The sequence below is a fragment of the Gopherus evgoodei genome, chromosome 8 (genome assembly GCF_007399415.2).
Source record: "Gopherus evgoodei ecotype Sinaloan lineage chromosome 8, rGopEvg1_v1.p, whole genome shotgun sequence".
Taxonomy (NCBI): domain Eukaryota; kingdom Metazoa; phylum Chordata; order Testudines; family Testudinidae; genus Gopherus; species Gopherus evgoodei.
The window spans coordinates 94,793,004-94,815,233 of NC_044329.1; the positions used below are offsets into that span (position 1 = coordinate 94,793,004).

Sequence of the window (22,230 nt, forward strand, 5' to 3'; positions counted from 1 at the left end):
ACAGGGTCCTGCAGAAAGTTCTTCCGGTGATTCAATATAGTGACACTCCTCCCTTGAGAGGAATAGCTTCATCCCACAGGGGCAGCCCTGAGCCTTCTCTTAGCTGAGACCTAAGGTGCATGTAGTTACTCAAGATCCTGTGGCAGGAGTTGGGGTGTTAGCCCCCAATAATACAATTTCCCTATAGGTAATTACATTTTGCCTACCTTAGATCTCCATGTCATTTTGCCTGGTTGGAGTATTCTTCACTTTTTGTCCTACACTGCTAAATAGTGAAATGTCTGCTATGTCTCACTCCAAGGATGGATCCACTTGAGTGATTCCGACATTTAAAGAGTTCTTGGTGGCTTTCCAGCTAACGCAGGAGTTGTGTGGAGGGTTATTGCACTAGTGGCAGTTGTCAGCAGCTGTCTGTAAAAGTAACTCTTACACCTCCGTTTGTACTTTGGTGACCACCTGTCTGTGATCACCCACCATGTCTCCCACCAATTCCCAATACGACCCCATTTTGGGGTGGAATGTCTCTGGTCGCACTAACTTGAGATGACGTCTATGGCGGCATTCTGGCTGCCTAAGTGAAGGGGTGTACAATGGTAATGTGGGGAAAAAATATTCTTACACCCTCACCCCCTCTAGTGCTCAGGCAGTCAGAATTTAATCCATGGCTTATGTGTTTGTACAGCTCCTAGAACAATGGGATCCATGACCAGGGCTCCTATGTAGTATGGTAATACAATAATAAACAAACAATAATAAACACCACCACCACCACTTGATCTTTGGGATCCTAAAGGATGGAAGGCACTATGGAAATGCAACATTATATGTTACAGGTAGTATAAGGTTTGAAGAATAAGACATGACACATACTTACCATTCATCACTAAGTCATTTTGCCCTACTTAGACTGAACACATATCAACATATTTTTCAAGCTGTAAAGAACGTTTTATGTTAATGGCCTGCCTCAAAGCCTCAAGAAAATTCAAATCAATGCTTATGCTCCATCTTATACCTCAGCATTTAAAGCATCTTATGTATCAGTTAGGGATCATACAATGGTCCTACAGCACCAAAGCACACTGGAGCATATTACTGAAAGATGGCTAGCCTACCTCTGAATTGATGTGCGCTGGTGGAAATGTCAAGTCTTGCCCGACTGATTTAAAATAAAAAAAATTGAACACCAGTTCGCTGTTTTGTGTGTTCTGAACTAATGACTTGAAAACAATTTAAATCAAAAGTGTTTTTTTGATGCAAAGAAGCACCTGAAACTTCTATTTTCCTTTCCTTTTTTATTTCTCCCTTCCCCCCACCCCCATCCTTTAACTAGAGACAGCTTTTAAAATCTAATCTGGTTTTAAAAAAACACCCCTCCAGGAGTAGCCTCTTATTTCCAGGAAAGGTTTTATGATAATTATTAGCCAGTTCTCCTTTACAGTTAATGAACCACATTTTCCCTCCTACAATAGCACTGGGGAAAAAACAAACAAACATTTTACAATACAAAGCCCTTAACTCTCCCAAGAGCCCAGTCTTTAAATTTTCTCCACTTGTGGAGCAGGCTGTGCATTACTCGTCCACCTGGTGCATCCTGTAAATCCAGAAGCTACAGGAGTTCTGTGCTGTGGTGTATATATACCATTTGCAAAGCACTTTACAATACTTTGGGATTAAAGGCACCACATGAATGCAAAATAATTACTGAGCTGCTGGTGACACCAATATAATAAATATTGGCAGAAGGCCGAGGAATGCAGAAACGTCCATCTTTTCAGTATAATTCTTATCTTACACACCAGGAATGCCTCAGCTTTTTCCATTATTAATTTACTTTTCTGCATGTGAATGGTTTCTCCGACATGCCTGCAGATTCTTTTAGGAAACAGGACATTAAAAATTCACAGTAAAAAAGAATAATATTGTCTTGTTTCTTTTTGCATCAGAAACAAAAAATAAACAAGAAGATTGTTTACAAGAAAATGGAAGTGCATCACACATCCTCTTCTCAGAATCATTGTGTCTTGTCGCTCAGGCGCTCAGGTTTGTTGTACACATTATAAACCTTAAAGATTCTTTTGTTCTCACACAAAGCCTTAAAAGGAGAGAACGTGCACTGAACTTTGAGCTTCAAATAATGTGTCCTTATGTACCAGTGCCTAAAATATAACAAGTATTATCCATGAAACTGAAATAAATCCATGTATTTTCACATGGCAGAATATGCCAGTATCTTCTATTCCCAGTACACATGAAATGCTACATACATGAGCAAGAATCTATAGCCAACATTCTTTGAAACAACTAAGCAAGACTTACTCCAGCCAACTTCAGCTGCATTAGATTTATCATCATCAGGTGGCGACATTTCCCTCACTTTGTCAGAAGTTAAAAGCCTGCCCTTGACAAAACCTATGTTTGAGCCGAACTAGACATAAATACAAGATAGCCTCAGATATGTTGGGCCTAGAGCTCAACAGATCCCAGTGCTTAACAATCTAGAGGAGTACAAAGTGAAATGGGAGCACAGTTCACTCCATTGCTCTGGATCGAGTGCTAGGCTCTTTGGATGTGTGTTATTGCTTTCTTAATAGTAAGTTTCAGTTAAGGGTCTCTCCAAAGCCCATTCGAAACAATGGGAAGACTCCCATTCACTTGAAAAGAGTCTGGAGTGAGCCCTTAAATGTACATCCAAAATAAAACTAACCAAACCCCCAAATTAGTCCAGTTTCTCCACCCTGCACTGGGAATGTGGAAATGGCTGAGAAAATGTGACAGTGCTTGATGGAAAAAATACACCTCTACCCCGACATAACACAACCCAGTATAATAGGAATTTCGATATAACGCGGTAAAGCAGTGCTCCAGGAGGGCGGGGCTGCGCACTTTGGCAGATCAAAGCAAGTTCGATATAATGCAATTTTCTCTAGAACGTGGTAAGATTTTTGGCTCCTGAGGACAGCGTTATATTGGGGTAGAGGTGTACTCAATTTGAATGCCATCAGTTCCTACAGTACATAAGTCTTAACTCTCACCCCTCCTTTAGAAAAAAACAACCAAAAAAAAGCCTTATGGGCAGTAGAATCTGCCACCCACTTTACCTTCTCCCAGACATCTTTGTTAGTTTGGCTACTGTGTATTTATTTTTGAAGTCAAACAGAAAGTATGGGACTAGATATGAGTAACTCTACATGTCTTTACACACAAAAATTCAAGCAGATTTTCTTTGATGAGTGAGAAAACAGTTAAGCCTCCCTCACATATACATATAAATATCATATATTTCAGGCACAGTGGTTGTTCTCTGTGAATGGGGTTTTTTTAATTAGAAATATTAATACATTCCCAAGGATTTTACATAGCCAGAGAACATCTGTGCAAATGGGCATTTTACCTGACAGTGAAAGAAGTTTGCTGTGCTAATGATTACCATTAAAAAGGATCCACATCTGTGAAATAATTCAAAGATCTGGCAACTCATCCCCATAATTACATATTACAGATAACGGAGGTAAAGGACAGTGGGTGGAAGAAGCAAATGAAATGTAATGAACAATTTCAGCAATCTCTAAGTAAGTGGATTTAAAATCCAGTACATGATATTTGATCGACATGGTAAAATACTTTTAACAACACACTGCCCTGCCCAGGCTCCTGTCAATGTGAGCAATTTAGACCAAAAAAAAAAGAAATATGCAAACTTAAAAAAAATAATATAAAGGATTGTATAAAAACAGACTTACTTCCTTGCAGTTTTGTGCCATTGTTAGTATTTCGTATTAATTGAAAAGCCTTTTGAAATCCCACTGCATGCTGGGTAGGGTTGTCGGATGACTTTATACTGCTAACGAAGGTGGACATCTTCCTTTTTGTCTCACTAGTGGCAGGAGACAAAAATGTCTTATAGCACTGATCCAGTGAGCAGGTTCTTACTGTGTCTGCCACGGTGAGCACTGAGATCTTAAAAGAGCAGAAAATATATTGGATTATTTTACCATTTATAATTTTTTATGTACTGATATAGCACACACAATGATAAGCCAACAGATGAGTTTCCGTGGATTTAAAACCAATTGTTAAAAAATAAAATGCATGAGGCATAAATCCATCACACATTTGAAAAGGATTAGACTTCTGCTGATTAAGGTAAAAAGAGACTCTGGCCTTTTTTTTTCAGATGAAATCTGCTTCATTCTGCTCACACATAATAGTTACCATACTCTCACAGGCAAAAAAAATCTAAGCAAACTACAGATATCTCAACCTCAAATCTGCAGAGAGCATTTTCAATAAATCTCCAGTGCCTACAGAAAAATGGAGCGCTTGCGGAAAAAAAACTAGGAAATTTCCACAGGCAAACATAATGAGTTCTATACTAACTTACTGTACTTTTAATATTTTATTGAAAGTGAGCCAAATTCACCACCACTTTTTATCCTGTGGATAAATTAAAGAAAGCAGTGATAATCTTTGCACTATTAAATGTATCAGTAAAATACACTTCATGAAATAAGTGGCATACTTTATTATGAGCTATGACTGATGCAAAAGTAGTGACAGAATAAGAACACCGCTGCATACTGCAACAGCAGTAAATGTGTAACTGTAAAACAGATTTCAAAATTACCAAGTTACTGCCATAATTAATAAAAGTGTTGTTTTAACTTATAATAAATATTTCTCCTTCATATAGCCCCTGATTCAGCAAAACAATTAAGCACATGCTTAACTTTAAGCACATACTTAAGTATTCTGCTGAATTGGAACCATAGTACCTTCTACCATAGGATTTTAAAACTCTTTCCATGCATTAAGTCTTATTCCTATATTACAGATGAAGAAAATTAAGGCAGAGAAAGGTAAAGTGACCTCAATGTCATGCAGAATGTCTGCAACATAGCTGCAAAATGGAACCCAGACCCTGTGCTTTAGCCTTCCTCTTCTCTTATCTAAACTCTCTAGGAGCTTTGCAGACATTAATTATGTTTCACACTATCCTCGTAAGGTAGTGAATTAAATTATCTTCATTTCACAGCCTGGAAAATGGTCTCAGAGGTTAAATGATTTGCCCAAGGCCACTTAGGGTGCCAAATGGTAGAGCTGGGATTAGTACACAGCTTTCTTAACATCTGGTCCTGTACCTAATGCACTGTATTCACAATGCTTCCTATTACAAAAACGGTTACAAAATGTTTCCTAAAAAGCTGAAAGCATTACAGATAAATAACTCAGAAATATGATTTTGTTTTAGACAAATGTAAACAATCTCCTCCCTCCTCACCCCTTGGGATGGTTAAAACTAAGAAAAGACACACTAGTGGCTTAGTGCAAACTCACCTTATCATGTTCATCTATAGAGCTCAGAATAACCTGAGCTGCATCTTTGGCGATTTGAAGTTGTGTCTCTGTGACTGAAGCCCCATGGTCCACAATGATAACTATGTGCTTAGACTGGGGTCTAACCGTAGAGACATAGACAGGCCTAAAATGACACAAACATATGGACATCATGATGACCTCTCAGCTCACAGTTTCCGTAGTAGTATACAACTGAAAATAAAAGGAATAATTGCTTGGCTTCATGAAATTTTACATTAGCGAAAAAATACCTTGAAAAGTTAACCTAATGAGTTTACGAGCAGGGTTGCAGGGCTAGGAAGCATTAGTCAGGTAGCAGGGTTCACAAAGACAGCGAGATAAGGTCCGTGCCCCGAAGAGTTTACAATCTAAAGTCCAAATCCTGCAACCACTTACTTTTTACTTCAGGCCTTTGAGTAATTCCACTGAAGTCAAAGGGATGATTCATGCGAGTCAAGTTAAGTTTGCACATAAAAGTGTTTGCACAATTGGAGCCTAATTTGACAAATGACAGGGAAGAGGAAAGACAACAACAAGGCCACACAGTGACTGTTTTGGCAGATGACGTCCAGAGGTTCTACAATCTGTAATTTTTGTAAAAGTGTATTAACTCAGTGACACAGTCTGAACAAGTCCCTTGCACAATAACTGACTAAAAGAAGATTCCAGCTACTATAGAATGATCCACACAACTGACACAGTGGCTAGAATATTTAGACTAAATGGTCAAGTGTAAGTACCTGCAGATTAGGTACCTAAAGCCTGTTTAAGGCACTTAACTAAAAAGGACTGGTCTTCAGAGATGCTGAACGCTCACCTCCCACTGACTCTAATGAGAGTTGGGGGTGCTCAGCACCACTAATAATCAGGTCTCTTATCTGGGTGTCTGCTTATGTAGGTGCCCAATTTTAGGCCCTAATTTTGGAACATTTGGCCTTAGTTATCAACCAGCAACTTGCAGTGAATGATCTGTTTTGTTAAAGCACCAGAAGTGACAGTGTTTCAGGGAAATTGTATGTAACTATCTCAGCACACACAACACAAAGATTTTGGAAACAGAATGAGTACGAGTGACAAGGAGTAACTGCCTCATGATGCAGTCAGTCTTGACCATATTGAGAGATAAATACAATACTGGATGTTTGCTGGTTACATGACAAGTAAAAATCTGTGCAAGCTGTGTATAATTGCGTTAGCACAGTAGGTTTGGTTTAACACAGTGAGAATAAGGCTCCTGCCAGGAAGGGCTTTTCTATGAATGCATTGGAATGTAATGCACATAGGTCATGCTCCACAAGCCCTTCTTATCTGTGCATTTTTAAACTGGATTATCAAAATTTGTCAAAGTCTGCTAAAGGCACTTAGCGTTTTCGTGTGTATGCTTGCCAACATCAAACTACTTGGTGAAATGTTCAGATATAGTTTGATACCGTGTGGTATGTGAGAAAGATTTACCAAAGATCTCTTTTCAGGGTCTCAAAGCTGGAACAAATTAGCAGGATCTTGAATAAGAAGTAAAAACAACAGAACCCTTTTCCCTGTTAGCGTAGACCTAAAACTACTTGACTTTAAGCATGAGTTTTGGGATCTAATTTTTAGTACATCAAAATCATCCACAGAAGTCTTGTTAGAGGAAAAGCAGAATATTTTAGAAAAGGCATTGAAATAAACAGCTGGCACAAACCAGTTCTTAATTATAGAATAGGCTGCAGCTCTACGGTGGTATTAATACCTATCATTTACACAGTACTTCTGATCTTCAAAGCACTTAAAGGTTAACTAGTTCATCCAACAAACTCTCTCAGGTAAATACTGGTAAAGATATTTCTAATTTACTTATGGAGAAATTGAAGCAGAGATTGAGTAATTTGCACAAGGTCAGAGGAAGTCTTTGTCAGATCTGAGATTAGAACTCAATTATTCTTGGCTCTCAATCTTTACACCACACTCTTCTTAGACCACAATATGTTCAAACAAGCCCAGCCACTCAGATCATACATGATGACTATGAACACTTACACATTAGATTAAATTGCTCAATTTTGACAGATAAGCAAAACACATTTTTCAGTCTCTATGATCGTCTCTCTCTAATATGGAAATATTCCTGTATGAACTAATATCTCCTCAGTAAGATTCATTATATAGCAAGGTTAGCTAATATACAAGAAGAGAGTCAAAGGTGACTAGATTTTCTCAAAAGACCACCATGAGGTGCCTTCTTATGCTGGAAAGCAAATTACAAAGCTGTAAGGCCTTCCTAAGTAGTCCATTACTTCCAATGTTAACCATGCATTAAAAAAAAATGTAACTAAGAGAATTCAGAGGCCTTTCTACAAAAGGGAAGTAGGCCTCAATCCTGCAGTCTCCAGACAGGCAGAACTTCCCACTGCAATCAGTGGGGAGTTCCTTCCGAGAAATGATTGCAAGATCAGGCCCAGTAACTCTGCATTACAGCACTTGCAAAGAAGTATACATTTCAAAATGGCGGATGTGAAATTCAATTGTAGGTATAACTTAATATTACCTCTCACTAGGTTGCTCTATGCATTGGTGCTAAGTGCATATAGTGAAGGGCACGAGAGCCCAGGGAGGAAAAAAATTGTACTGAAACTACTTTCCAACAGGGTTACATCATAAACAGATTATTAGCATGGCTATCTGAATCATCCAACCACTTATTCCCTAGTTTATTGTTCAGTTTCCAGGGGAGGCTCCAGGCACCAGCGCAGCAAGTGCGTGCCTGGGGCGGCAAGCTGCGGGGGGCAGCGTACCAGTCGCCATGAGGGCGGCAGTCAGGCAGCCTTCAGCGACATGCCTGCGGGAGGTCCACCGGTCCCGCGGCTTCAGCAGTAATTTGGCGGTGGGTAACCCGAAGGCAAAGAATGGCAGCAGATCACTCATAGAAATGCCGCCGAATCTGCGTGACCAGTGGACTGCCTGCAGGCGTGCTGCCGAAGGCCGCCTGACTGCTGTGCTTGGGGTGGCAAAAAACATAGAGCCTCCCCTGTCAGTTTCAAGTACGTTTCCTAGCAGAAAATGAAGAACTGATTTTCTACCATCTTCTGTGTTTCTCTACCATCTATGAAATGTTAGCAGGCTGAGGCATTACTTATAAATGTTTCCTGGCTGTTAAGGTTATTAAGCTGAAGCTAGGGAGAGGTGAGTGTGCCTAGGGGTAACGTTATTTTGTATTTCCAAGTAAAATCTCTACCGAAAGTTTGATTTGCTGATTTTTAGAACAACCTAAAGATTCAACGTTCATGAGGATTTTTTAGAAAAATAGGATGCTGGATGGAAAACAATATTTTTAGAATATAATTTTAGCACTTGGTTCCACCTGAACACAAAAAGAATAAAATCATACCTGCTACGGTGTTCGTAACTTCCCTTACACCGGAACTTGTGTGCTGGAAACACAGTAAAAATGCCTTCTTCTGAGCTAAAGTATTGCCATTTAATTCCTGGGTTAGACTTCAGATTGTCAGCAAGAACTATGGAGTGAAAAGGAAATAAATAAATGGGACTGGAAAGGAAAGTCAAAGGAGATGCGTGCATTTATACATGGCATCTTCAAAATACCTCACGTTTGCATAAATTGCAAGAATATAATACCTAAAGCCAACAAGTACTGGAAGGCAGATAAAACTTCATGTCTCACAATCATGTACGTTCCTGATTTAACTTCTAAAATACAAACTGTTCAGTTTGGTTACGTCCTTAGTAATACTTGAATATTTTTTTGTGGAGAACACATTTTCTGTAGCCATTGTTTCACTGCCATGAACTCGACTTCTTAGTATACAATGAATTGTAACAGACTGTAACAGCTCCTTTAGCACACCTGGACATATCCTTAGTATCTGCATTCTCCATACAATTCATAAAGCTACTCTTTGAGCCATTGTGAACATGCAGCTTCTCTTGGAAGGCGTCATACACATACAAAATATCCACTTTTCCCAAGGATGAATCCCCAACCACTCAAATACTCATAGAACATCACCCCCTTCAAATTCCCAAAGCACTAGTACATTATTTCCCTACCTGAGGGATGATGGGAAGAGTGGCCCATAAGGAAAGAGGGCAAAGAAAGCTGCACAACCACCAAACTTCCCCACTGCAAACATACTACTGCTGTTGCAAACAACTCCCTGAAAAACCTCCTCCTTTCCCCTCCAGCTCAGAAGAACGTGAGAGCAGTTCATCTGTACATGGCTACAGGAAAGCAGCCTGCAAAACAACCTTCACTTTGTTGCTTTGATACACAGCTCGGCCTACTCCAGGAGCACAGGCTGCCTAACAACAGGAAGCCAACAGGGGAGGAAGGGAGAGAGAACAAAAACACAAACAAAGCCACATTAGTGGGAAGAGGCACCCACCAATGGGGGAGTTTCCACAAAAATAAAATGGGAAGCACTGCACTGATCTGTAATATGGAGTGGTGGGGCTCTGAATTAGGAGGCTGTTTTTAAAGTGATTGCCCAAAAATACACCTGAAACCACTAGATTTTTTGTAATCCTTTCACTTGAAAATGGTTGAATACACACACACACACTTTACAGATAAACCAACACCACAAAAGTAAAATCCATCCCCTTGCCTAGCACTACTGACTGCAAAACATTGATGACTGAGGTTATGCACTTCTTGAAATTCAAGTCTGTGATGGAAACAATGATAAGCAAGTTATATGCAGATGCTACTATTACAAATAATATTTGGGCAGAAAATGTTCAGAGAACCTTAACTCAGGATGATACGGAATCCAATAGATACTATGTGTCTATAGAAAACATAAGTTAAAAAATTAAAGGGAAGTCTATTATTTATATAGTTTATACATGAATCCCCCCATGCATTCTGGTCCATTAGAAAAAGTTCGTTTACTTTTCTTAGTAGCAGATCATGAGTGCGCTGAACATTCTTTATACCAAAATAGCCTAAAAAAGTAACTAATAGATGGCCCTTAATGAGGCTATGGCTTGATCTGCTAAAATCATCTGGTTTATTTATTTTCATGATCTGGTACAAATATTTTGCGGAACTTTCAGTAAATATGGTTCCCATCATTCAGGGCTCAATAATATCTGGACCTGAGAGTGTGCCAGACGGGATTAAAAGGATGCAAGAAGCTTTCTCCCAACTACACCATACCCTCATTTGTGCAAGGGATGGACACCAGTGGTGGTCCCTGAACCCAAGGATTGCTTCAAGCTTCCAGAAAATGCTTCACTATAGATAGAGCCCTACCAAATTCATGGCCATGAAAAACGCGTCACGGACCATGAAATCTGGTCTTCCCCCGTGAAATCTGGTCTTTTGTGTGCTTTTATCCTATACTATACAGATTTCACGGGGGAAGACCAGCGTTTCTCAAATTGGGGGTCCTGACCCAAAAGGGAGCTCTGTGTGTGTGTGTGTGTGTGTGTGAGAGAGTCACAAAGGGTTATTTTAGAGGGGGTCACGATAATGCCACCCTTACTTCTGCGCTGCTTTCAGAACTGGATGGCCAGAGAGCGGCAGCTGTTAGCCAGGTGCCCAGCTCTGAAGGCAGTGCTCTGCCAGCAGCAGCACAGAAGGAAGGGTGGCAATACCATACCATGCCACCCTTACTTCTGCGCTGCTGCCTTCAGAACTGGGAAGCCGGAGATTGGTGGCTGCTGATTGAGGGCACAGCTCTGCAGGCAGCAGTGCAGAAGTCAGAGTGGCAATACCACACCTTGCCACCCTTATTTCTCCGCTACTGCTGGCGGTGGGTCTGCCTTCAGAACTGGGCTCCTGGCCAGCAGCCACCACTCTCCAGCTGCCCAGCTCTGAACGCAATGCCAGCACCAGCAGCAATGCAGAAGTAAGGATAGCAGTACTGCCAACAATAACCTTGTGACCACCACACAATTATTTTTGGGTCAGGACCCCTACAATTACAACACCATGACATTTCAGATTTAAATAGCTGAAATCATGAAATTTATGATTTTTAAAATCCCATGACTGTGAATTTGACCAGAATGGACTGTGAATTTGGTAGGGCTCTAACTATAGAGAACAGAGCCCTGTCCCTGTCAACCTGTACCAGTTAGCAAAGCTGGCTGCTTGCCAGGGGAACACAAGCTCTCTGTCAAATGAGGATACAATGACCACACTCCTGAGCTGCAGTGGCACCAGAACCTCCTACCTTGAACTATGGTTTAAGGTTGTAATTGGCCCTGTGTCCTTTTTGCACAAAACAATACTGTTCATTATACTCAATCACCATCATGGTCATTGTACTAGGCACTTTTATAGCACTTTTCATCCAAAGCTCTTGCAAATCCCTTTTATGGTAGGTTAACATTATTATACCCATTTTACAGATGGAAAATGAGGACAAAATAAGCACAGTAACTTGCCCAAGGTCATACAGTGAGTCAGCAACAGAGCTCGAAATATAGCTCTTAGGAACAGGATCCCGAAGTCCTACTCCAGTACCTAGAGCATGTTCATTTATTCCTTAGACTGCACTTGCTTCATTATTAAAATAGGAAGTGTTTCAACAAAGTTTTAATTTATGAAGTGAGACTTAAAAACTTTAAGTAGACATTTAATCCTAGAAAAGAAACAGCTGCCGGACAATACAAAAAAAGTCAGCACAACAGCTGTATGCTAGTAATTTATACTCAATGACATTAACAAAACAGACATGGCTCAGTGAGAAACACATATCATCTTGTCTGTCCATGATAAAGTTGATATACATCTATATATCTACAATCAAGAATTATTAATATTGGATGCTAAACTAACATTATTTTACAGACATTACAGAAATCCGGATTAAGTACACTAAATTCAAGTCACCAGAATTAGACACTCATATTCGTACCACCTCTGACAAAACACATTAAAATCATGAGTCCTGGTCTCCAAAAGAACTGCACCTAGAGACACAGAAACAGCACTGGGATGTTTTTTTTCTCTCTTACAGTCATATGGAGATTTCCGAGCTGTCACTTAAGGTGCGTACCTCTCCTGTTACCAAAAAAAAACTGACACAAGATGAAGGAAGGAACAGATATGCAGCACAACGGCTAGGTTTCTCCTACAGATGACATTAGACAGCTGCACTCCCACTGATTCTCTTAAAGCAAGAGGAAAAAACACTAACAACTCACAGAAGAGGGAGAACACCAACTCATTAGCACAAGACTCCAATTTGTATGCAATCAGGACAACGACCGGATTCAATTCCACGCAAGCCAAATTGTCCTTTCCACTTGTGACAAACTAAAACCAAACTTTTAATAGCTGAATTACTTTGGCTTTTTGCCTAACAGTGTTAACGGGACTGCATCAGCTTTAGATGGATGCATTTTGTTAAAAAAGTAGATTTTCTTCTTGTGTTACAAACGCCTCCTTTGATTAGAAACTTGAAAGAACTTTGGGAAAAGATCTAATTAACATTTCACCTTTAATAAAGAATTTTCTTCTTGCATTTCCCTCAGGATGGATGCTGAAAATAGGCAAGTCAGTTTCATGTTCTGGTTCTCATACATTATCAGGATATTGCAGTATTCCGGATGGAATCAATGCAGGGGAATATTTCAAGCCTCAACCAGATGATGTACTTCCAATACCTGAGTGGAAGACTGTTATTTGAAGTATATCCTCAATAGCTTAGTACCTTCTTGGGTTTCCCAGACTGGTTTGTGACTATATGGCTTCTCTCTGTCCAGCTCAGTGTATTTATGTTGTACAGTTATTGCTATTTTTGTCCTTTATCATTATGGGTATTTCAGTAGTGCCTAGAGATCCCAAACAACCTCAGGACTCCATTGTGCTGGACGCCGTACAAACACACAGTAAAGAGACAGTCCTTGATCAGAAGATCTTACAACCTAAATTGAAAAGACAGACAAAGGACTAAAGGAGATGCAGAGCCGAAGTGACTTGCTCAGAGTCTCACAGTAGGGTCAGTGGCAGAACTGGGAAGACAACACAGATCTCCTGACTTCTAGTCAAGTGCCCTATCCACTGCCTCTCACTTCCTCTTTCCTCTCCAAATAATGATTTAACTTTCACACAAGAGAATTAAGCTGAGAATTTTGGCCTCTCTCTCACTCTCTGCGGCTAGCCAGCAACCGAGGTCAGTTGCAATGATCAAAGTGACTTCTCCAGATGTACAAATAAACAGCATCTATGGACTTAGTATTCTCAATTGGAGGGCTCACCACTCTAGAATTCATTTGCCCTGAAGGTCAACAAAATTTGTGAATATTGCTATTTCCCAAATGTTGTCTGAGGCTTTGTGGGGTTGGGAATTGTTTTTCAGTGTTACTTTTGACATGTCAGCATAACAAAACCGTGATAGCTGCACTGTGCATGTTAAAAAACAAGCAAACCCGCAAACCCTAGTAATTAGCTGACAGGATGCAAATTGTAGGCAGAAACTTTGTTTAGCCATTGTCAAGATACTTTCTTTGGGATGAGAGTGGTTTATGTAGAGTAGAAATCCTGCGTGATCTGAAAAGTTTTAGTGTTGCCAACTTTGGCAATACTATTGAGCGTATCATGATATTTCATGTTTTTCTTTATGCCCCAACTCCTGGAGTCATGTTATTAGGTGTCATTTAAAAAAATATCTAGAATTTCTAGTCCTCATCGTTGTTGAGAAAAGTTTGAAAGGATGAACCATAAAGGCTCAAAAAATACAAGGCACATGAAAAAAAAAACAGATTTAATATTTTTAAATGTTCATGATTTTTAAACCAATCATAATTTGTGGAGCCTGACTCTCAATTTTTGAATACTTAGGGTTGGTAATACTGAGTCTGTCTCTTAAACTCCTCATCATAACAAAATATAGGATATAGCATTCACACAAACCAGTTTTGTACCCTCTTTCCACTCCCCAATATTAGAAAGAAGAAAAAATTACTTTTTTTACATTTTGAAACAAGAAGTCCAGCATCTCTGAAAATCAGGCCATCAAAGTATGTGCAGGAATGTTTTCTAGCAGAGTACTGAACTTTTGTTCACTATTTTAAACTTGCATTTTATTATTAGTTTCCCTGCCTCGCAGCAGGTTTTGCAAGTCACAAGTACGGGCTGCTGGAGAGAACTGCTGTGCTGTTTAGTGGGTGGCAGATCAGAATGTTAAAAGACTGCCAGCAAACATTTTAGCTGCTTTCTTCTGGTACACGTGTGGAATAACTGGTGGAAGATGTCAGAAGTGTGTTCAGCACTTTTTTGGGCTCTGCACTTAAGTGAAAAGTTCATCGTTTATTTGAAGATACTACAGGTTCATATACGTGCTGTGCCATACATCTGAGCTCTCAAGAACTTGTGAACACTGGATATTTAAATTAAAAGGTCATCCATGTAGATTTTGGGATTTAACCACTTTTCAGTATTGAGAAACCCCCCAACTGCAGTATTGTGTCCAGTTCTGGGCACCACACTTTGATAAAGATATGGACAAACTGGAGAAAGTCCAAAGGACAGCAACAAAAATGACTGAAGGTATAGAAAATATGACCTATGAGGAAAGTTGAAAAAAGTGGTTTTGTTTACTCTGGAGAAGAGGAGACTGAAGGGGGACATGATAACAGTCTTCACGTATGTAAAACGTTGTTATAAAGAGGAGGGTTCTCCTTAATCATAGAGGACAGGACAAGAAGCAATGGGCTTAAACTGCAGCAATGGAGATTTAGGTCAGACATTAGGAAAAACTTTCTAATTGGACAGATAACCTAGGGAGGCTGTGGAATATCCCTCATTGGAGATTTTTAAGAGCAGGTTAGACAAACACCTGTCAGGGATGGTCTAGATCAGCGGTCTCCAACCTTTTTATGCCCAATATCACTTTTTGAATCTAAGGGCAACTCAGGGATCTACCCTGCCCTTTCGCCAAGGCCCCGCCCCTTCCCCAAAGCCTCGCCCCACTCACTCCATCCCTCCCTCTCTCCGTCGCTCGCTCTCCCCCACCCTCACTTACTTTCGCCAGGCTGGGGCAGGGGGTTGGGGTTCGGGAAGGGGTGCAGGCTCTGGGATGGGGCCGAGCGGTTTGCAGTGTGAGAGGGGACTCTGTGCTGAGCCTGGGGCAGGGGGTTGGGGTGCAGGAGGGAGTCAGGGGTGCAAGCTCTAGGAGGGAATTTGGGTGCAGAAGGGGGCTCTGGGCTGGGGCAGGTAGTTGGGGTGGAGGAGGGGGTATGGGGTGCTGGCTCTGGGAGGAGGTCAAGGCTGGGGCTTGGGGTACAGGGGGGTCAGGGTGCAGGAGAGGGTTTGGGGTGCTGGCTCCAGGATGGGGCTCAGGGTTGGGGTGTGACCTCCCGCCAGGCAGCACTTACCTCTGGTGGTTCCCAGTAGACGGAGAGCACAGCAAGGCTAAGAGACTCCTGGGGTGTGGAGGCCAGGGGGCATGTGGCTTTGAGCACTGCTCCTCTCTGCAAGCACCGCCCCCACAGTTCTCCTGGCCAATGGGAGCTGTGAGGGTGGTGTTTGCAGGCAGGAGCAGCACGCAGAGGGAGACCCCTGCTCCCAGGGCTGCAGTGGCCACTTCCGGGAGTAGTGTGGGGCCGAGGTAGGCAGGGAATTTGCCTTAGCGGCAGCCACACTGCACTGCTGCCGGAGATTGCAATTGATTGGTTGGTGACCATTGGTTTAGATAAATATTTAGTCCTGCCTCAGTGTAGGGAACTGGACAACATGACATATCGAGGTCCATTCCAGTCCTACACTTTTATGATTTAACACAGTGATTATATCAACAACCCTGACAATTAGGCTACTAATCTTTCACTCATATAAAAAGGCTGAATTTCTGAAATTTCACCAAAATAAAAATTTTTAAAATGAGTTTTTAAAATATATTTTTGAATGTTACCAGTGAAGAATCTGGGATTTAACCACACAGTTAAAAGTAACTCAAAGAGTATTATTCCATCTACAATAAATAAAAAAAGTTTGCAAAATTATTAAAAAACTTTAATAATTGCTGCATTAAAACTAGATTCTATTATTTTGCTAACTAGTCATGCTTTAAATTCAGCTACTCACTTGAGAAAACAAAAATGTTCACTTTCCTAATGAACTGATTTTTCTCAAACCTCCAACTAATTACCAAAATCACTACCATCCTTAATGGCCAATTCTTGCTCTTCCTTTTCAAAAAGTTCTGCTGGTTCATTTCCTTCAGCTAGTGAGTTAGTTTAAGGCGGCCTTCTCCAGAGACTGCCAATTTTATCATAACTCTCTGTTTATTTTTCTATGACCACAGCATACAATCTCCTGTCAGATAAGCAAGGACTACTACAGCTGAAAAAATAAGCTTTATTTCCTTCAGGTGCACTCTTATTTTCCATCTACTAAAGCAACAAGAAATCCCTGCAGAGTCTTCCTACTTTTTTGTTCCCCGCTACAAAATCAAGCAGATATTCTTCTTAGGTTCTATTCTCCCTCACCTCAAACCTTTTAATTTCTAAAATAAGTGACTATACTTTAATATCTCATATTTCCAACAAAGCCAATCTTGGGACAGGTTCTATAAGCCCAAGAGCCTGGCAAAATGTATCACAAGGTGGATTGCCTGCCTGCCTGCCTTCTAACTTAAGGCTGTATTTGTCAAACTTATTTCAGTTCCAGAATTACAAGCTAGCTGATGCTCTCATGAAATAGTGCAGGGCTTTTCGCTAATCATTTTATTTCGTGTGCCTCCAAAGACCTGACCAAGACAGTAGCCTTTTGTAGATCTCTCTGCTTTCAGCTCAAGATGCACTTTCTCCTCCCTTTTCCATTTGCAGTGTCCAGGACAGTTTTGAAAAGTACATCATCATAATCTCTCTCCATATTCTCTCTAACATATAGGATGGTATACAAACATCTTGTTTAAAATGTACATGCTAGGATTCCATCTCATACTAGTATGAAAGAGACTGAAACCAATCACGCCACCAAATAAAGGCCCATTGCTGGACAGAGGTTGTGGAAGCTGAATGGTCAAGATTTAAACATTAAGAGTGCAAAAGCTTTTGCGCAGTCCCTTAATTCTGCTGTAAATATGAGGGAAAAAACTTTAAGAGTATTAAAAAAAAGAGAGCAATTAAGGATATTCTCTTGCTCTCTCTCCAATTACAAATTGCTACCAAGGCATGAAGAACTTTGAGAAGGAGACCTCTACGTGATGGAGTTGTGTAAAACTTCAAAGAGAATGTGATAATGATAATACTTAGCACTTAGAGACTGCATTTTGCATCTTCAAAGCATGGCAGAATCATTAACTAATTATTCTTCTTCAAGTGATTGCTCACATCCATTCCAGTTAGGTGTGCGCGCCGCGCGTGCACGCTTGTCGGAAACTTTTTACCCTAGCAACTCCAGTGGGCCGGCAGGTCGCCCCCTAGAGTGGCGCCGCCATGGCACCCAATATATACTCCTGCCGGCCCACCCGCTCCTCAGTTCCTTCTTACCACTGTGTCGGTCGTTGGAACTGTGGAGCGCGGCATAGCTGTCCTCCACGTCCCTAGCTCTCCTTGTTCTACGGTTGTTAGTTAGTGGTTAAGTATAGTTAGTTATATAGTTAATAGTGTAAATAATATTGTAGATAGTTGTTAGCTGGTTTGGGGCCGTAGCCCTTCCCGGCACCCGGCACCGGGCTCATGCCTGGTTCGCCGGGCTTTAAGCAATGTGCGGCCTGTAAGAAGCCTATGCCGACCAGCGACCCTCACGACGCGTGTCTAAAGTGCCTGGGGGAATCGCACAGGTCGGACAAGTGCCGCATTTGCTATTAAGCCCAGAACAAAGAAGGAGAGAGACCAGAGACTTAGGACTCTCCTAATGGAAGCGGCACTTGACCCAGCAGCTTCACAGACCGTCATCTCTACACCGGCACCGGATCGCACCGGCACCGGAAAGACTCCCCGGCACCGACCTTCCCCGGCACCGGGTGCAGAAACAAGACCCTCGAAGTCTGCAACTCCATCCAGGCAGACTCGAGTGGAGCGCCCGGCATCGACATCTGCCGCGGCGCTACCGGCACCGTCGACTCCGGGCCCGGTGGGTCTGTCGAGTCCGGTCCCGCCGAGCTCCCCCATAAGATCTGGGGTTGAGCTATTGGTCCCATCGACTCCAGAGACCTTCGCCTCGGCACGGGACCTCATTGCCCTGACTGAGTCAACTCAGCCTCCACCCCCATTACCTCCGGTGCGGGTAGCATCCAGGGGCAAACCCATGATGACGGCGCCGTCTCGGGACTCACGCTCGCGGTCGAGGTCCTGACACCACGGTCGCTCAAGATCCCGCCGCCGCTCGCAGTCCCGGCACCGCTCCCCTCGGCGGTACCGGTCGTACTCGCAGCATCGATCGGCCTCCAGACGGTCACGGTCTGGTTCCAGCCGCCGATACCGGCACCAGGACTCTAGGAGCCAGTCCCGCCGTCGATCAGCGCACCGGTCGACCTCCCGGCACCGAGCTGGTGGCAGGTCCCGGTCCCGGTCGACCTCCCGACACCGCGTCGGTGGCAGGTCCCGGTCCCGATCCCGGCACCGAGGCAGCGGCCGATACCGGTCCAGATCCCGGCACCGAGACAGAACCCGGTCCCAATCCCGGCACCGGTATGACTCCCGGTACCGGTCCCCGGCACCAAGAACATCTTCGGTGCCGGACCGCAGAGATTCTTACCAGCCGCGGTCGGCCCCTCCATGGCCCTCCAGACAGCTGTCGGTGTCATCACAGGCGGACAGCGTATACACGCTGGGCACCGACAGACAAGCAGCTCTTTTCCAAGACCCTCTGCAACAGGACCAGGGTCCGCAGCAGTGGGGGTTCTGGACACCCTGGGCGTACCATCAAGCCCAGGGCCCCCAACAGCTTCCTCCTAGGCCTGCAACGGCAGAGCACAGGGCGCCGGAGGCGTCGTTGTCTCGCCCCCCTCCCTCCCCGGACGGGGAGGACGGATCGAAGCAACAAGACCCTGGTCTCCCTCCTGAGCCAGAGGCGAGGGCTGAGGCGGACCCCCCGCTGGACACTTTCTTGCCAGGGGTCTCCTCATCCTCTTCTCCTGACGAAGCGGTGGCTGGCACTTCCTCCAATAGCCCTCCTCCGCTAGATCTCAGGGCACATCAGGACCTCCTCAGGCGCGTAGCACAGAATCTGAGCCTGCAAGCTGAGGAGGTCTCTGAGATCGAGGACCCCGTCGTCAGCATCCTCTCCTCCGATGCTCCCACCAGGGTCGCCCTACCCTTCATTAGGACGATCCAGGCCACCGCCAATACAATCTGGCAGTCACCGGCCTCCACCCCCCCTACTGCGAGGGGTGTCGAAAGGAAGTACATGGCCCCCTCTAAGGGCTACGAGTACCTCCACATTCACCCGACACCATGTTCTCTGGTGGTGCAGTCGGTGAACGAGAAGGAGCGGCACGGACAGGAAGCCCCAGCCCCCAAATCCAAGGAGGCCAGGCGTATGGACCTCCTCGGCCGCAAGGTCTATTCGGCTGGGACCCTTCAGCTCAGGGTTTCCAATCAACAAGCCCTTCTTAGCCGCTACGCATTTAACTCTTGGGTGGCAGCGGACAAGTTCAAAGAGCTGCTGCCACAAGAGGCTCGTCAAGAATTTGCGGCGATTCTTGACGAGGGCAAGAAGGTTGCACGAACCTCGTTGCAGGCCTCCTTGGACGCTGCAGACTCGGCTGCCCGTACCCTCGCCTCGGGGGTGACGATGCGCCGCATCTCCTGGCTTCAGGTTTCTGGCCTTCCACCGGAGCTCCAATACACCATCCAGGACCTCCCCTTCGAAGGCCAGGGTCTGTTCTCGGAGAAGACAGACCCCAGACTGAAAAGTCTTAAGGACAATCGGGTCATTATGCGCTACCTTGAGATGCACACGCCTGGGACGCAACGCAGACCCTTCCGGCCGCAGCAACAGCAGCAGCGTCGGCCATACCCCCAGTTCCGCCAGCGGCAGGACCTTAATAGGCGCCGCGGCAGAAATGGAAGGCGCAGACAGTCGGGGAACCAAGGGGGGCAGAATCAGAGCTCCTCCAAAGCCCCGCCTGGACCCAAACCTTCGTTTTGAAGGTGCGCCCGAGGGCGCAGTACCAGTTTCCCCCACGGATCCTTCCCCCCCGTTTTCCAACCGCCTTTTGTTTTTCCTCCAGGCGTGGACCCAAATAACATCCGACTGCTGGGTCTTACACACGGTGCAGACGGGATACCGTCTGCAGTTTGTATCATTTCCTCCCTCCCGCCCCCCTTCCTCGTCCCTCTTCAGGGACCCCTCTCACGAGCAATTCCTTCGACAAGAGGTACAGACGCTCCTCAACAAAGGAGCTATAGAGGCGGTTCCGGAAAACGAGAAGGGCAAGGGGTTTTATTCCCGCTACTTTCTGATCCCCAAGGCCAAGGGAGGCCTCAGGCCTATCCTCGACCTGTGAGAGCTCAACAAATACCTAGTGAAGTTGAAGTTCCGCATGGTATCCCTGGGGACCATTATCCCATCCCTGGATCTGGGAGACTGGTATGCCGCCCTCGACATGCAGGACGCTTATTTTCACATTGCCATATGGCCACACCAAAGACGTTTCCTTCGATTCGTGGTGGGCCGCCTTCACTACCAATTTGCGGTCCTCCCATTTGGCCTTTCTACGGCTCCGAGGGTATTCACAAAATGCATGGCCGTCGTTGTGGCACATCTTCGGCGCAGTCGCATTCACGTGTTCCCTTACCTGGACGATTGGTTAATTCGGGGCACGTCGGAGCTGCAGGTCTGCAGCCACGTCTGCAGGATCACCGGCCTGTTTGCTACCTTGGGCCTCATGATCAACGTGGACAAATCCACTCTGCTCCCCTCGCAGAGGGTGGAGTTCATTGGGGCCGTCCTGGATTCCACCGTGGCCAGGGCCCTTCTGCCGTTGCCAAGGTTCCAGGCGTTGTCGGTGATCGTTCAGCGCTTGCTGACAGCCCCCTTGACATCGATACGGACATGTCTAACCCTGTTAGGCCATATGGCAGCCTGCACATTTGTGACCAGGTACGCACGGCTCCGCATGAGGCCCCTCCAGTCGTGGCTCATCGCACATTACCGGCCGGCAAGGCAACCACTAGATATGCTGATCACAGTCCCCCAGGGAGTGTTGGATTCTCTCAGCTGGTGGCTAGACCAGTCCGTAGTGTGTGCGGGGCTCCCATTCCACCCGCCCCAGCCCTCGGTGTCCCTAACGATGGATGCCTCAGACCTCGGCTGGGGGGCCCACCTGGGAACCCTGAGAACACAGGGCCTGTGGTCCCCACAGGAGGTGAAGCTACACATCAACATGCGGGAGTTGAGAGCGGTCCGCCTTGCTTGTCAAACGTTCTGTCACCAGCTTCGGGGTCGTTGTGTCGCGGTATTTACCGACAACACAACGACCATGTACTATATCAACAAGCAGGGCGGCACCAGATCCTCTCCCCTCTGTCACGAGGCGATGCGACTCTGGGACTTTTGTATAGCCCACTCCATTCACCTCACGGCTTCCTTCCTCCCCGGAGTACGGAACACGCTGGCAGACCGCCTGAGCAGATCCTTCCTCTCGCACGAGTGGTCCCTTTGCCCGACGTCGCCCTCTCGCTCTTCCAGAGGTGGGGTTGTCCCCGAGTGGACCTCTTCGCGTCCAGGGGGACCAGGAAATGCCAGGCGTTCTGCTCCTTTCAGGGCCGGGAGCCCGGGTCTATAGCGGACGCCTTCCTTATTCCGTGGACGACCCACTTGTTCTACGCGTTCCCCCCGTTCCCGCTGGTCCACAGGGTCCTTCTGAAGGTGCGCAGGGACAGGGCCCGCGTGATCATGGTAGCCCCGGCGTGGCCCAGACAGCATTGGTACCCCATGTTGCTGGACCTGGCCATAGCCGACCCAGT

At 44.7% G+C, this 22,230-nt stretch overlaps 1 protein-coding gene across 2 annotated transcripts in view; it reads right to left on the bottom strand.

The window, feature by feature from the left end:
* The window catches only part of CACHD1 (cache domain containing 1), a 210,530-nt gene that overhangs the window by 57,369 nt on the left and 130,931 nt on the right, over positions 1 to 22,230 (bottom strand). For both annotated transcript variants that reach the window (XM_030572407.1, XM_030572408.1), the window contains exons 5-7: positions 8,726 to 8,852; positions 5,338 to 5,482; positions 3,744 to 3,960 (exon numbers count right to left, since the gene is read on the bottom strand). In XM_030572407.1, coding sequence (XP_030428267.1) covers positions 3,744 to 3,960; positions 5,338 to 5,482; positions 8,726 to 8,852 — 489 coding nt within the window. The remainder of the gene's footprint in view (positions 1 to 3,743; positions 3,961 to 5,337; positions 5,483 to 8,725; positions 8,853 to 22,230) is intronic.